Genomic DNA, 17,546 nt, shown 5'->3' on the forward strand with positions numbered 1-17,546 from the left:
ACAGAGTCAGAGGTATTAAATTAAGGAGACCATGAAACTGGATTTCTGGTCTGTGCTCTGCTACTAGGAAGAACTTGTCACTTCCTGAGGTACTGCACTGAGACGCCGACAGGGTGATTCAGAATGCTGGACTGTGTTGGCTACTTTTGTGTGTTTCAGGACCTTTCAATGACTTTTTTTATTCATTGTGAATCCTCAAGAAGGGAACAGCCTCTCAAAATACTGGCAGAAACTTTTCTTCTTCGACAAGGTCTTTCATGGTATCGGTATTCTACAGACTAGAGTGAGAAATGCTGATATAAACACTTTAAATGTTTTAAGCATTTTATATGCAATCTGTTTATACTATTTCTTTAAAAACTATTAGGAAATATACTTACCCCCCTAAACTATGCTCTGTCATCTAAAAATTATTCTATAGGATTTAAATATTCAATATTACCATAAGTTAGTCATAACAGAACTCTTTCAGTTACCTTCAAATCCTCTCTGAGAGAGCTGTAGTCCACCTCAATGGCTGCTTCTTTCTCGTATATATCAGTGGTTGCCTGGGTACCTTCTGCTTCAGTTCCCAACTGAAAAACACACGAAGCCCTTACCTTGTTATCTGAAAATGGTGCTCTCTACTCATGTGTCTGTCCCAAGTCCTCCAGTTGATGGCCACCTCACTCAGATTAGAAGATAAAAAAGCCATATGCAGGCCTGCAAGGCCACAATGATCTGGCTTCAGCTTCCCCTTAACTTTACTTGGTGTTAGTCTCCCTGCTCCAACCAACCTGGGCTCCTTGAACAGACCGTGTATGCATCCACTTAGGGCTGGCAAAATGCCCTCTGCCTGGACACCCTTCCTCTACACATCTGTATCTCTTCATCTTTTACCTCGTCTACTAGCCAGCTGCCTTCTCTCCGGACATCCAAGGCCTCTGCATCAAATTCTCTTTACTTCCCTCCCTGCTTTATATTTTCTTTAGCCTACATCACTGCTGAACGCTTGAATATTTTACCGTCTGCCACTTTGTTTCTGTGCCTCTCTCTACCCCAGCAGAATGCGAAGCAAGGGATTTAGGGTAGTTACACTCACTGCTGTAGTCTCAGTGCCTACTGCAACGCTGGAAACATGTATTTCAGTGTCAATATATGTCACTGTCTGAACAAAGAAAGAGGAGGAAAGAAGGAACAAGTAAAGAAGCACTTATTCAGCTGCAGGCTGGCTTCTGGTGTAATGCTGACACCAAAAGCATGACCTACAAATTAAGAGAAAACCCTGTGCTCACTCTTTTACAGATGTTCTCACCTGAAACAAACCAATAGAACTACTTTTGGAAGTAAGTCCACATGTTACATAATATATTTACACTAAAACGGTTCACGCAGAAGGGGAATTTGAACACAAAGGGTAACACTGAACCCTCGAATCTTACAACTACTATTTATGATTCAACATTGTACTTTGTATTAAGCTTCTATATGAGTCACCTAAAACCTTGCTATTAGAAGTGTGATCAAGGAAACAAGGTCTCCAGGGGCTTCATGTGCACAGTAGGGTTTCGGAACCAGTGATCTGGTACAGTCTTTCCCACAACATAAGAATTTCCTATGAGAATTCTGGCAGATGTAGGTAACTCATCCAGTGTCTGAAGACGTCCCATGGAAGGGAAATCTCAGTTCTACCTTATTCCTACAATTGCATAAGACAATTAATTCTATGTGGTGATCCTTGTCCAGCCTTCTGGAAAGGGACAATTTATACAATGCCTTTTCTGTTTTGGACTTTAGATGACCTTGTACATCACCCTCATTACATGGCTGCTGTCCATGAGATCGCAAAAGAGTCAGGCACGACTTAGCAACTAAACACCAACAACTAGATGTACTTGTAAAATTTCAATCAGGGGATTCACCACTAGAGGCCTTCCCTCTTTCTAGTAGGAAGTGTTCCCTAGTAGAAGAAATCTGACTCTCTGTCCTCCATCCCCAAGGCTAGTGTCCCCCTGAGGATTAGAAAGAACAAGGATGTTCTGTCTTCTGTGACAGACTTTCTTCTACTGGAGGGGAATAACCATATTCCCCAAGACTTCTCTTCCCAGCATGACACAGTCTGGGCCTTTTCACTATCGTGGACACTTTACTCTCAGACAACATCAATGCTTTAGAAAGTAAATGCAATATTCCAATGTGGTCTGACCAGCACAAAGTAGAGCAGAAGTATCCCTTTCTAGATAACAATTCAGTATTAATCTAGCTTAAGGTATTAATACCTGCTTTGAAATAACCCACTATGAATATGAAAGTCATTCACCCTAATAAACAAGTAAATAATTTCACATTCATGGTGGGCACATATGTTGGAGAATACTTCTGAAAGTTCACTGACTGGAAAAACAATAGGACCAAAGCAGCAGCAGCAGTACTTGACCAGCAGCACTTACTTAGATGTCAGTCATTAAAGCTGCTGCTGCTTCTACAATATTCAATGACAAACCTCTTCTAAAATTACAGCCTTTTAAACAGACTTTCCATTTCTCTCTATATTATTGTTGAGTACTGCTTTTCTGCTTCCATCCACTTCTTCTGTTACAGACCCTCCCGTCCCTCTTTCTGTACCCTTAAGAGTGGACACATGACCCAGAATGAACCAGTTAGAGTTCTTCCTCAAGATTTTTCTAACTGAGGGCAGGAGAGAGGTGTCCTCCCCCTCTGGTCAAAGCTAGTGGTTACAGCTGCAGCCACGTGAGGAAAGCTGATCTGAACAAATAAAGCCAATATATACTAAGTTCTCCACAGTGTTCAAATTCCTGGACCATGTCACAGGGGAGGCATCCTCCACTTCAGTCCTATTCCCTGACCTCCCATTCCCCCTTTAAAGCCATCTGAGCAGGGCTCATGACATTTGTGGCCAGTAAAGTGGCTCCTCCTTTCCTTCCATCTGGGATGTAATCTCTGCTAAAACAGAGAAAAAAGACTCTTTTTCAGGCTTAGTTGTGCAGCTTACAGGATATTGGTTCTCTGACCAGAGATTGAACTGGGGGCCCTGGCAGTGAGACTGCCAGGGAATCTCTCCCCTTCCCCCAGCAAAAGACTTTTGAGTATAATCTAACACCAGAATTACGCTATGAGAAATAGTCGAAATCAACAAGAGAAAAACTGTTTCACAGTTACTTCATACTGAAGAAACCAAAGGACTGAACGCCTCTTCTGGAGTAGAAACTGGAGGGAAATGCACGGATTTCTGACTGGTGACAAAGCAGAAAGGGGAGGAGGGAGGTGGAAGGGGGACTACAAGGAAGAGATCACTAAAGATTTAAAAGATAATTTGAGAGGTAAAAGAACTATGTTCACCATCCTCTGCATTAGCTAATAGTAAGATACTCTTCTTGAACTATGTCGTCATATCTTTCCTAACGTGAGCAGCAGAACAAAGGGTATATAAGCGCCCGCTGACCTCAAGAGTACTGTGTAGTATGAATGTGATGAGAAAGCAAAGGAGGCTAACAGAAAAATGTCCACCATGAGGAGACTTCAGTCTCATCTTCTGACTCCCTGGGTATCTATTATCACCTTCCCCACACTCTCATCACCTGGACAGACTCAGTGAAGCACGTTTCTACTGAAAAGGACCTCAAGTTGTTGGTGAAGGTGCAGAACAAGATCCCTCCACACACCACCGACAGTGTTCCCAGAGTACAGCACTGCTCACGCTATCAGGCATGTGCCCCTGCCTGCAACGGACTGTGGCTACCCCACCTCCCCAGAATGCCCCTGGACTCCCATGGCTTTAGTTCTGATTCCTCTTGGGTGTCTATATACATGTAAGAAACTGGTCCTATGGAGCTAAAAGGATACGGATTAGCAAGAGAAATAAGAGAGCTATACAAAGTGCCCAGTCTTCCGGAATGAGGATCATTTTGCCCTTTTCCCCTCCCAGACGAGCTGTTTCTTCTGCTCCTAATAAAGCTTTAGAACAAGACTAAGAATCTGCATGGCTACAACTTCACTAAGCAGACAAAGTGAAGTGAAGTGAAGTCACTTAGTCATGTCTGACTCTTCGCGACCCCGTGGACTGTAGCCTGCCAGGCTCCTCTGTCCATGGGATTTTCCAGGCAAGAATACCGGAGTGGGTTACCATTTCCTTCTCCAGGGGATCTTCCCGACCCAGGGATCGAACCCGGGTCTCCCGCATTGGAGGCAGACGCTTTAACCTCTGAGCCACCAGGGAAGCCTAAGCAGACAAAGGCCTACATAAAGTTCCACACAACTGCACATATTTACAATCACTTGCTAGAGTACCTCCACTTCAATGATGTCATCCAGCGACCCCAACAAAAGAACTATTTCAATGTCTTGAACTTTGCAGTCAAGCAACAAGTTATGCTTCTCTAACCGACTCTGTTCCAGAGAACTCTGAAGGATCACAACTTCTTTTTGCCATTTTCCCACTTCCCTGCAAATACACAGATATAAAAAAGTGATTATATTTTACTAATTACATAAAGTTCCATCAAGGAAGAAAAACATGTTTATAAACTTACTTGAAAAAAATACTTTTTCTTTCAAGTGCTGTTAAGTTGCAGAGTTAGTCCATGAATGCTTGTAATTTAAACTTTAACACTCCTGACAAAGGCCACGAACATAATTATTTAATCCAAGGGAACATTTCCAATAATAAACATTATTACTTTAATCAGGCTAGCAACAATACAGTGCTCTCCAAGTTACCTTAGTTTTAAATCTGTACAATTTTTCAAGCTGTATCTCTCTCAATATAAGTTCTACATTTTAGAACCTCAAACCAAGAGAAGGTGTCTGTTAACAAGGTAAATGTCTTACCAATTAAGTCATTACACACCTAATAGTCTAACTTTATTACTACCATCACCACCACTAATGTAAGGCCTTCGATCTTAATGAGGGGAAAAACCAAGTTGAATCCAGTTGAAACAAAAGGGGGGACTTTAAAGAGGACCCAGAAGACTAAAAATAAAAGAAAATAAATTAAGAATTATATGGTTTTCAAAAATCTGATGATAGAGATGTGGTTCTATTTAAATTAAATATGAGCCAAAAAAAAATCATGTGTAAACAAACTTAATTCCACTCAAAAATCTTAGACAAAGAATTTTCTGGCAGCATCTTGAAACACTAAGACTTTGAACATTGTGAAATATTCAAGAGTTTGAGCAAAAACATAACTCACTGCACCTGTTCACTTACGGTTGTGTCAATCACACAGGAGAGCAGATGTCACTGGTTCAACAGGCCAGTGGACTCAAAGTGCTACTGATCATCGTCATAGCAAATACATGCTCACTGTATGCCAGATACTGTTCCAAGTACCATATGAACTCATTTAATCCTTACGACTATTCTATGACGTAGGCACTATTACCATTCCCACTTCACTGATAAGAAAATGAAGGCACCATATACAAGCAGCAGAGCTAGGGCCTGGAACCATGCAGCATGGCTCCAGATTCTACACCTCACTCGCTATGCTCTGTCACACACACTAGCAGGGCCTTCCTAACAGGAAGGGACCGGTGTCAAGGAGATTTATGGTAAGGAAGCTGAACCTCCAATACTCTGGCCACCTGATGCGACGAAATGACTCATTTGAAAAGACCCTGATGTTGGGAAAGATTGGAGGCAGGAGGAGAAGGGGATGACAGAGGATGAGATGGTTGGATGGCACCACCAACTCAATGGACATGAGTTTGAGTAAGCTCCAGGAGCTGGTGATGGACGACAGGGAGGCCCGGCATGCTGCAGTTCATGAGGTTGCAAAGAGTCAGACATGACTGAGCGACTGAACTGAACTGAACTCTTTGTATAGGTCTCTTTTTACTCATTTAAAAGTACTGTACACTCTAAACAACTAACCACCTTTCTTGGTTTTTCCCCTAAGTTGCAATGCTTGATAGATGCAACAGGAGACCAAAAGCCACATAAAGGTACATATTCAAATAACAAAACTTCTATAATAAATTTCAAATTGATGGTAAACATTTTTTAAACTCTGATAAACTTTTTAATCACCTATCAATGGCCAAAAACTTCTTTCGTTCCTCTTCAATTTGAGCTTGGACTTTCTCAACATTGGTATTCTGAGTGACAAATTCATCCTTAAGTTGCTGCTGTTTTTCCATGAGTTCATCCACAATTTTCAGACAATTTTCTTCAACCTGTATGGAGATGATTTACATTACAGGTTTACCATCTTTTACATTAGTAAGGCCAACAGGTCATTTTATTATTAATACAACCATGCCAGTCATTCTAAGATAAACCCTGTCCTATATGCTGCCAGAGCCTCCACTTTAGAATGTGACCCACTCCTGTTTATACTACCAGGTAATCACTACCTACCTTTCTCTTTCACTTTGGATTCATTTCCCAGCTTGCTGCCATCTGACTTCTGTTTCCACTGCCAGTGAAAACCTTCTTCCTACCAGACTTTACCTTCTTGGCTTTAACTTTAGCCTTTTCACTTTAACTTTGCTCACTTCCTTTCCCCTCACACCCTGGGGATCGTAGCTGTCTTCATAACCAAGGCAACCACTCCTTCCAGAACTCCATCCTTGCTCCACTGCTCTTCGCTGCCTACTCTCTGAATTTACATAATGTATTCAATCTACTCCCATAAACCAGCCTAGACTTCTCCTGTTATCCATGTACTTGCTAACTACCTGTCGGAAATTGCTGTTTAGATGTCACACAGGGAAGTCATACTCCACAGGTCCAGAATTTTCTCTCCTTAATCTTTCCTTCTGGAGAAGGCAATGGCAACTCACTCCAGTACTTTTGCCTGGCAAATCCTGTGGACGGAGGAGCCTGGTAGGCTGCAGTCCATGGGGTCGCTAGGAGTCAGACATGACTGAGCGACTTCACTTTCACTTTTCACTTTTATGCACTGGAGAAAGAAATGGCAACCCACTCCAGTGTTCTTGCCTGGAGAATCCCAGGGATGGGGGAGCCTGGTGGGCTGCCGTCTATGGGGTCGCACAGAGTCGGACACAACTGAAGCGACTTAGCAGTAGCAATCTCTCCTCCTATCCACCAATCACCCAAGTGAGAATTCAGGACCATGCTCTCAACATCTAGAAAGTCATGAAGCTGTGCGGATTTTACATCAAGTATTTCTCAAATCTGTACCCCTTCCCCACCTTCTATCACTATTAGAGCTTTTCAGGAACTCAACAAATGCTTATACATCAAAGAAAGTCGTCATTTCAATGCCACTTTGGTCATGCATCATTACTTACCTTCTTCAGGTTATCAGTGTCTTCTCTCCCTTTCTGGATTGTTTCCTTTAATGTGTTAATCTTATTCAGTTTCTTCTTCAGATGACTGCGACTATATTCAAGTTGAATATTAAGCCGAGTTTTTTGTTTCTCAAATTCTAATCTAGTATAATAAAGTCAAGCATTAAAAGTAGTAAACAAAGTCCTTTAATTTAAAAAAAATTTTTTGGTTTTTATTATAGAAAACTTCAAATACAAACATTAAAAAAAGAACACTGCAATGGATTTCCATACAGCTATTACCCAACCCTAATAAGTAATTCATGGTTCATCTTGTTTTACCTATAATCCCACTTATTACTCCTTCTCATCACTGAATTATTTAAAGCAAATTTCAGACAGCATGTAATTTCATCAATAAATATTTTAATGTTTCTCTGAAAGTGAAGTGACTTTTAATACATAACCATAAACTTCTATAGGTAGAAATAATAACATTCTTAATATCAAAGTGCTATCTTTGCCAAATTTCCTGATTCTCATTAATTTTAAAAAACTGGTTTGTTTGAATCAGGATTTATATACTGCATATGAATGTGTTTCTCAAATCCTTCACAATCTATAGTTTTATTATCTTTTTCTTTAAGTTACAATTCATATGTTTATTCTATTTAGTCAATTAATCTTTTCAAATAGTAGTTCATTCACAAACTCCAAACTTGGGAGGTCAAGAACATGTTCTTTCCTGATGTACTTCCTACTATGCGAGCTTCATAACCTCCCCATAAAGAAGTCCAGTATCAAAAAGACAGTTTCTTCAGTAAGTGGTGCTGGGAAAACTGGACTTCTTTTATATGTAAAAGAAGGAAATTAGAACATCCTCTAACACCATATACAAAAATAAACTCAAAATGGATTAAAGGCCTGAATGTAAGATCAGAAACCATAAAACTCCTAGAGGAAAACGTATGCAGAATATTCTTTGACGTAAATTGTAGCCACATTTTTTGGAATCTGCCTCCTAAAGCAAAGGAAATAAAAGCAAAAATAAACAAATGGTACCTAATTAAACTTGTAAGCTTTTTGTACAGAAAAGGAAACCACTGACAAAAGGAAAAGACAACTTATTAAATGTGAGAAAATATTTGCAAATGATGTAACTGCTAAGGTGTTAATATACAAAATATACAATCAGCTCAAACAACTCAAAACCAAACAACCAATGAAAAAATGGGCAGAAGATCTGAATAGACTATTTCCAAAGAGGAAATGCAGATGGTCAACAGACAAACGAAAAGATACTCAACTCTGTTAATCAACAGGGAAATACAAATCAAATTCATCTCACACCTGTCAGAAAGGCTATTGTTAAAAAGAACACAAGTAACAAATGCTGGCAAGGATGTAGAGAAAAGGGAACCCTGGTACACTGTTGATAGGGATGTAAATTGGTACAGCCACTATGGAAAACAATATGGAGATTTCTAAAAATAAAAAAAGAAGACTAAAAATAGAATTACCATTATGACCCAGCACTTGCACTTCTGGGTACATATTAAAAAAAAACTGAATGTAAATAAAAAATATTTACATTCTAAATAAAAAAGATACATGCACCCCACTGCAGCCATGAAATTAAAAGACGCTTACTCCTTGGAAGAAAAGTTATGACCAACCTAGATAGCATATTCAAAAGCAGAGACATTACTTTGCCAACAAAGGTCCATCTAGTCAAGGCTATGGTTTTTCCAGTGGTCATGTATGGATGTGAGAGTTGGACTGTGAAGAAAGCTGAGCGCCAAAGAATTGATACTTTTGAACTGTGGTGTTGGAGAAGACTCTTGAGAGTCCCTTGGACTGCAAGGAGATCCAACCAGTCCATTCTAAAGGAGATTAGTCCTGGGTGTTCTTCGGAAGGACTGATGCTGAAGCTGAAACTCCAATACTTTGGCCACCTCACGCGAACAGTTGACTCATTGGAAAAGACTCTGATGCTGGGAGGGACTGGGGTCAGGAGAAGGGGACAACAGAGGATGAGATGGCTGGATGGCATCACCGACTTGATGGACATGAGTTTGGGTGAACTCTGGGAGTTGGTGATGGACAGGGAGGCCGGGCATGCTGCAATTCATGGGGTCGCAAAGAGTTGGACATGACTGAGTGACTGAACTGAACTGAACCCTACTGTTCATAGCAGCATTATTTACAATTGCCAAGATATGGAAGCAAATGAAGTGTTCATCAACAAATTAATGGATAAAGATGTGATATGGTGGTTCAGAGGTTAAAGCGTCTGCCTATATTGCGGGGAACCCAGGTTCGATCCCTGGGTCAGGAAGATCCCCTGGAGAAGGAAATGGTAACCCACTCCAGTATTCTTGCCTGAAGAATCTCATGGACAGAAAAGCCTGGTAGGCTACAGTCCTGCTGCTGCTGCTAAGTCGCTTCAGTTGTGTCCGACTCTGCGACCGCATAGACAGCAGCCCACTAGCCTGCTCCTCTGTCTCTGGGATTCTCCAGGCAAGAATACTGGAGTGGGTTGCCATTTCCTTCTCCAATGCATGAAAGTGAAAACTGAAAGTGAAGTCGCTCAGTCGTGCCTGACTCTTAGCATCCCCATGGACTGGAGCCTGCCAGGCTTCTCCGTCCATGGGATTTTCCAGGCAAGAGTACTGGAGTCGGGTGCCATTGCCTTCTCCAGGCTACAGTCCAGGGGGTCACAAAGAGTTGGACACAACTGAGCTACTTCACTTTCACTTTCACTATACGTATATATATACACACAGTGGAATACTATTCAGCTATAAAATAGAAGAAAATTTCGCCATTTGCAATGTGGATGGACTTGAAGGGTATTATGCTAAGTGAAGTAAGTCAGACAAAGACAAATACTATATGCTATAATTAATATGTGGAATCCAAAAAAATACAACAAACTAGTGAATATAACAAAAAAGAAGCAGACACTGAGAATAAACTGCTGCTGCTGCTGCTGCTAAGTCGCATCAGTCGTGTCCGACTCTGTGCGACCCCATAGGCGGCAGCCCACCAGGCTCCTTCGTCCCTGGGATTCTCCAGGCAAGAATACTAGTGGTTATCATGAGGAGAAGGATGGAGAAAGGAGCAACATAGCAGGAGGGGATTGAGAGGTACAAACTAGTGGGTATACAATAAGCTACAATGATATACTGAATAACACAGGGAATATAATCAATATTTTACAATAACAAATGGAGTATATTCTTTGAAAACTATGAATCATTACACTGTATACTTGTAACTATATAATACTGTATATCAACTATAAATCAGTAAAAGTCATATCTTAAAAAAAATAATTCCAATATCAACTATAGCTCATCCTCTCTCCATCTACCCTCCCTCACATGACCTGCTAATAGAATCATTCATGTAAGAAACATTTTAAAGCACTAATTGTATCAGACACTGTGCTAAATACTACTAATACAAAGGCAACAACAGCAGTAATGACAAAAAGAGAGTAATATTTAATGTGCTGTTCAGTTGCTAAGCCATGTCCAACTCTTTGCGACACTATGGGGTGTACACGTCCAGGCTTCCCTGTACTTTAGTATCTCCCAGAGTTTGCTTAAACTCCTGTCTGTTGAGTCAGTGATGCCATCCAACCATCTCATCCTCTGTCGCCCCCTTCTTCTCCTGCCCTCAATCTTTCCCAACATTAGAGTTTTTTCCAATGAGTCAGCTCTTCACATCAGGTGGCCAAAGCATTGGAGCTTCAGGATCAGTCCTTCCAATGAATATTCAGGTGTGATCTCCCTGCAGTGCAAGAGACACTCAGGAGTCTTCTCCAACATCACAATTCAAAAGCGTCAATTCTTCGGAGCTCTCCTTCTTTATCGTCCAACTCACATATCCATACCTGACTACTGGAAAAACCACAGCTTTCAGTCTATGGACGTTTGTGAGCAAAGTGATGTCTCTGCTTTTTAATATGCTGCTTAGGTTTGTCATGGCTTTCCTTCCAAGGGGCAAGCATCTTTTAATCTCATGGCTGCAGTCACCATTCACAGTGATTTTTGGAGCCCACAAAAATAAAACCTGTCACTGTTTCAACTTTTTCCCTATTTTCCATGAAGTGATGAGACTGGATGCCACTATCTTAGTTTTTGAATGCTGAATTCTAGGTCAGCTTTTTCACTCTCCTGTTTTCACTTTCATCAAGAGGCTCTCTAGTTCCTCTTCATTTTCTTCCATTAGAGTGGTATGATCTGCATATTGATATTGTCACTGATATTACTTCTGGCACTCTTGATTCAAGCTTGTTATTCATCCAGTCTGGCATTTGGCATGATGTACTCTGCATATAAGTTAAATAAGCAGAGTGACAATATACCGCCTTGACATACTCCTTTTCCAATTTGGTACCACTCCGTTGTTCCATATCCGGTACTTACTGTTGCTTCTTGTCCTGCATACAGGTTTCTTAGGAGACAGGTAAGGTGGTCAACTGGTAGTCCCATCTCTTTAAGAATTTTCCACAGTTTGTTGTGATCCACACAATCAAAGGCTTTAGTATAGTCAGTGAAGCAGAAGTACATGTTTTTCTGGAATTATCTTGATTTCTCTACGATCCAACTAATATAGGGAATTTGATCTCTGGTTCCTTTGTCTTTTCTAAATCCAGCTTGTACATCTGCAAGTTCTCAGTTCATGTACTGCTGAAGCCTAGTTTGAAGGATTTTGAGCATGACTTTGCCAGCATGTGAAATAAGTGTAACTGTATGGTAGTTTGTACATTCTTTGGCATTGCCTTCCCTTGGGATTGGAATGAAAACTGACCCTTTTCCAGTTCTGTGGCCACTGCTGAGTTTTCCAAATTTTTGACATATTGAGTGCGGCACTTTAACAGTACCATCTTTAAGGATTTGAAATAGCTCTGCTGGAATTCTATCACCTCCACTAGCTTTGTTGGTAGTAATGCTTCCTAAGGCCCCTTGACTTCACACTCCAGGATATCTGGCTCTAGGTAAGTGATTGTACCATTGTTATTATCTGGGTCGTGAAGATCTTTTTTGTATAGTTCTACTTGCCATCTCTTCTTAATCACTTCTGCTTCTGTTAGATCCATAACATTTCTGTCCTTTATTGTGCCCATCCTTGCATTAAATGTTCCATTGATATTTCCAGTTTTCTTGAAGCAATCTCTCATCTTTCCTGTTCTGTTGTTTTCCTCTATTTCTTTGCATTGTTCACTTGAGAAGGCTTTCTTATCTCTCCTTTCTATTCTCTGGAATTCTGCACTCAGTTGGGTATATCTTTCCCTAGACTTTCACCTCTCTTCTTTTCTCAGCTATTTGTAAAGCCTTCTGAGACAACTACTTTGCCTTCTTGCATTTCTTTTTCTTTAGGATGGTCTTGGTCACTGCCTCCTGTACAGTGTTATGAATTTCCATCCATAGTTCTTCAGGCACTCTAGCAGACCTAATCTCTTGAATCCATTTGTCACCTGCACCATACAATCATGAGGGATTTGATTTAGGTCATACCTAAATGGCCTAGTGGTTTCCCCTACTTGCTCAATTTGAGCCTGAATTTTGCAATAAGGAGCTCATGATCTGAGCTGCAGTCAACTCCAGATTGTTTTTGCTAACTGTATAGAGCTCCTCTACCTTTGGTTGCAAAAAATATAATCAATCTGATTTTAGTATTGACCATCTGGTGATGTCCATGTGTAGCCATCTCGTGTTGTTGGAAGAGGGTGTTTGCTATGACCAGTGTGTTCTCTTGACAAAACTCTATTAGCCTTTGTCCTGTTTCATTTTGTACTCCAAGCCCAAACTTACTTATTACTCCAGGTATCTCTTGACTTCCTACTTTTGCATTCCAATCCCCTATGATGAAAAGGACATCTTTTTCTGTTGTTAGTTCTAGAAAGTCTTGTAGGTCTTCACAGAACCAGTCAATTTCAGGTTCTTCAGCATTACTGGCTGAGGCATAGACTTGGATTACTGTGATGTTGAATGGTTTGCCTTGGAAATGACCGAGATCATTCTGTTGCTTTTGAGATTGCCCCAAGTACTGCATTTTGGTCTCTTCTGTTGACTATGAGGGCTACTCCATTTCTTCTAAGGGATTCTTGCCCACAGTAGTAGATGGTTATCTGAATAAAATTCACCCTTTATTGTTCATTTTAGTTCACTGATTCCTAAAATGTCAGTGTTCACTCTTGCCAACTCCTGCTTGACCACATCCAATTTACCTTGATTCATCGATCTAATACTCCACGTTCCTATACAATATTGTTCTTTAGAGCACCGGACTTTACTTTTACCACCAGATATATCCACAGCTGAGTACTGATTCCACTTTGGCCCAGCTTCTTCATTCTTTCTGGAGCAAGGATTAATTCCTCAAAAAGACATAATGATCCCAAACATGAATGTACCTAATCACAGAACTTTAAACATCATGAAACATAAACTGAGAAAACTGAAGAGAATGACAGATCCAAAAGTACCTGGAAATTTTAAAACTCCTCTCTTAGGGAACACTAGACCAATTAGACAAAGAGTTAGTAAGTACACAAAAGACACCAATCAACTTGACTTAAAGGCTACTCAGAAAATACTCTACCCAACAGAACAATGCATATTCATTTCAATAGCACACAGAATATTTATTAAGATATAATACATGCCATGCTATCAAATAAGCATCAATCAACTTAAAAGAATTTAAATAATGCAAAATATATTTATCACAATAAAAATCAGTAACAGAAACATATCTAAATCCTCCCCCCATCACAACAATTTCTGTTAAATTAAACAATACTTCTAAACACCCCACGGATCACAGAACAAAACCACAAAGAATATTAACAAATATTTTAAATGGAATGAAAATGAAATAAAACATACCAGCAACAGTAGGATAGAGCTTAAGCAGTGCTTAAAGGAAAATAAACAGCTAAAATGCTTATATTATAAATGAAGAAAAGCATAAAATACATAAAGCAAGCTTCTATCTTAAAAAGTAAGAAAAAAGAGAAGTAAATTAAACCCAAAATAAGTAGCATCAAGGAAATAAAGAAGTTAAGAACAGAAGTCAACTACATAGAAACAGATAAACCATAGAGAAAAATCAGTGAAGTCAAGAGCTGGTCTTACAAAGGACCGTAAAACTGATACAACTCTAGCTAGACATCAAGAAGAAAAGAAGACAAATTAGCAATATCAGGAATGAAAGGGCCATCAGTACAGATCCTACAAAACTGAAAAGGATGAAAGGGGAAATGTTAATAACTTCATATTAATAAATTTGATAACTCAGATGAAATATACAAATGTTATTTTCAATACACAAGCTACCAAAGCTTACTCAAGAAAAAAGATGTCCTGAATGGCCTTATATCTAATAAGGAAACTGAATTTGTAATTTAAGAATATTTCCATAAAGAAAAGTGGGTAGCACCAGTGGCTTCACTTGCAAAATTTACCAAACTTTTAGGAAAAAAATAATAAAATTCTACAAAAACTCCATGAAAAACAGAGGAGAGAATAATTCCTGACTCATTTTATGAGTCTGGCATTACCTGATACAAAAATGTAAAAAAGAATATTTGCAAGAAAAATAAACTATAGACCAATACTTTCATGAATATAGATATAAAAATCCACACCAAAATTTTAATGAATCAATCCAAAAATATTTGAAAAGAATAATACAACATGACCCAGTGGGGTTCATCTTAGATATGCTAAGTTGGTTTAATATTCTAAAAATCAATCACTGTAATTTAGTATATTAATAAGCCACCTCCCCCAAACTCCAAAAGTATTACTATCCCAACAGATAGCAGAAAAAGTATTTGACAAAATTCAACACTCACTCATAATAAAAGAAATTTCAGCAAGCTAGAAACAGAAGGGAATATCCTCTTTTCTGGCAAGTGGCCTGAGGCTGTTTGTTTATAGAAAGGTTATACAACTTTATCTACACATATGGATATTTAAAGAGAACTAAGTACATTTTAATAACCACGGTGTGTGTAATTATTTCCCCATTCTCTTACTGTGTATATTTATGCTTTTTCTCTTTAAAAATTGTGGAATAAAAGATTTAGACCTCTTCATAAAAACAGCAATGTTTATTAGCTATTTCTTGATGAACTGAAATAAAGGCCACCTCAGGCATAATTCCTTTAAATTATGAAATAATAGTTACATTTACATATAAATAACTGTTTACCAACATCTTTTAATAAAAATACCTTTTTTGATCTGCTTCCTGTTGCTGTTTAATATGCTTGTTCTCAAATTCACGAATATTTTCTACACCAATTTCTTCACAGAAGTGTTGAAAAATATCATCTTCAACCTTTTAAATTATTTTAAAACCAAATGGTTTAATAACCAATTTTACAAAAATATATAGACAATCCTTAAATCTATGTTTTTCCCACCAAGATTTTCTGGGTTAGGACAGACTATTTCCGACAAGCATCACTACTCTGTAAATTTGGTGCTTTCTCTTTAGTTAACTACACTTACCTATTTTCAAAGTTCTTATTCTAAAAACAAAATAAGAAAGTTCATGGTGGCCTTTTAAGTGCTTTGGCTTTATGAAGTGTTTAATACAAAATTGGAATGTTTACTTTAGCCATACTAAAATATAACATTCTATATAAATACAGAAAATATTCTTTATGAGTAATACTATAGATTCTTTTTTTAATATAAATTTATTTTAATTGGAGGCTAATTACAATATTGTATTGGTTTTGCCATACATCAACATGAATCCGCCACGGGTGTACACGTGTTTCTCATCCTGAACCCCCATCCCACCTCCCTCCCTATACCATCCCTCTGGGTCATCCCAGTGCACCAGCCCCAAGCATCCTGTATCATGCATCAAACCTGGACTGGAGATTCATTTCATAGATTCTTAAATAATATAAAACCAAGAGGACTAAAGCATAGAATTAACATTCAGAAAATTTGGAAAAACTAGAATAAGCCAAATCCAACAAAGTAACATTTAACATTAATATTTTAAGAGTTTCCCTGGTGGCTCAGAAGGCAAAGAATCTGCCTGCAATGCAGGAGACCTGGGTTCAGTCCCTGGGTTGGGAAGATCCCCTGGAGAAGGGAATGGCTACCCACTTCAGTATTCTGGTCTGGAGAATTAATTCCATGGACAGAGGAGCCTGGCAGGCTACAGTCCAAGGGGACACACAGATTTTTAAAGCCTGGCATTTATGCACAATTATAGGATAAGAGAGACCTGTTTTACCAACAGGACATGTAAAAAAGTTTCACACTTCAGTTGAACGTAAATTAAATATGAAAGTGATATGACTACTGCAACAGTAATCTATAATTTGTATAAGGAGATAATCCAAGTCATGTAAAATTATGTTTCTGTGTGCAGAGTTCCAGGGTACTCTATACTGGTCAGACAGTATTTTCACATTATTTTTCATTCTAGGCATTGACAACAGAGTATCCAAAGGCTGGTTACCAGAATTGGTCTTAAATCCATAGTAAATATAAATAAATAAGTAATTAGGGATATTTAACCTGGAAAAGGATAATTAAGGGGCAACATAAGGGTAGTTTCATGTGGTAAAAGGCAGAACTAGAGGCAATGGGTGAAAGCTACTGAGTGATGGTGTGACAGACAATGTTTTAAAGGTTAAAGATGAGCAACAGTGGAATGAATTAGGCCAGAAAGTTCCTGTTACTTTATAAGCAGAGGTTAGATGATCATATCTTTGGTACTCCAGAGCCAAGCAGCTGTGCCTGGCATACAATAAATGTTCAAGACAAAATTACTGAGTGAATACACAACCTTAAAAGATGACACAAGGGACAAAGTTTTTTCCTTCTTAGGCAGTAGAAGAAAGAAAATGACTGCAAATTTTACAATGGACAAGGAGAGGATGGACAGCTGAAGAGAATAACCATGTACTAGTACTCATGGTCCCTTGAGATGAGCAATAGTGCGTCTCAAAAAATACAAGGGATACAAGGAAACTAATACAATATAAGGAAATTAATTTGGCAAACCAATAAAATTTAGCATTTATCAAACTTTGCTTCAGCACATATTGAAAAAGCCTTAAACTTGGTATCTGGTCTAGAACGAAGCCACAAGCCATTTAGTAATAAATATACTACTCATAACCTTATCTATCTTTCGTTGAGATTCTTTAATTCTTTGTTGTCGTTCTTTGATTCCTTCACTCAACATGGCACACTGAGATTCAATATTTAGTAGTTCACTTTGTAGCTGAGACTGTTCCTGATTATAAAAAAGAAA

General features: G+C 38.9%; 1 protein-coding gene across 1 annotated transcript in view; it reads right to left on the reverse strand.

Moving 5' to 3' along the window:
• SMC1B (structural maintenance of chromosomes 1B) overlaps window positions 1-17,546 on the reverse strand; it is an 85,490-nt gene that overhangs the window by 15,519 nt on the left and 52,425 nt on the right. The window contains exons 14-19 of the mRNA XM_005681216.3: window positions 17,412-17,528; window positions 15,493-15,599; window positions 7,260-7,401; window positions 6,034-6,179; window positions 4,288-4,441; window positions 477-575 (exon numbers count right to left, since the gene is read on the reverse strand). Coding sequence (XP_005681273.1) covers window positions 477-575; window positions 4,288-4,441; window positions 6,034-6,179; window positions 7,260-7,401; window positions 15,493-15,599; window positions 17,412-17,528 — 765 coding nt within the window. The remainder of the gene's footprint in view (window positions 1-476; window positions 576-4,287; window positions 4,442-6,033; window positions 6,180-7,259; window positions 7,402-15,492; window positions 15,600-17,411; window positions 17,529-17,546) is intronic.

Source organism: Capra hircus, chromosome 5 (assembly GCF_001704415.2).
Source record: "Capra hircus breed San Clemente chromosome 5, ASM170441v1, whole genome shotgun sequence".
NCBI classification, from domain to species: domain Eukaryota; kingdom Metazoa; phylum Chordata; class Mammalia; order Artiodactyla; family Bovidae; genus Capra; species Capra hircus.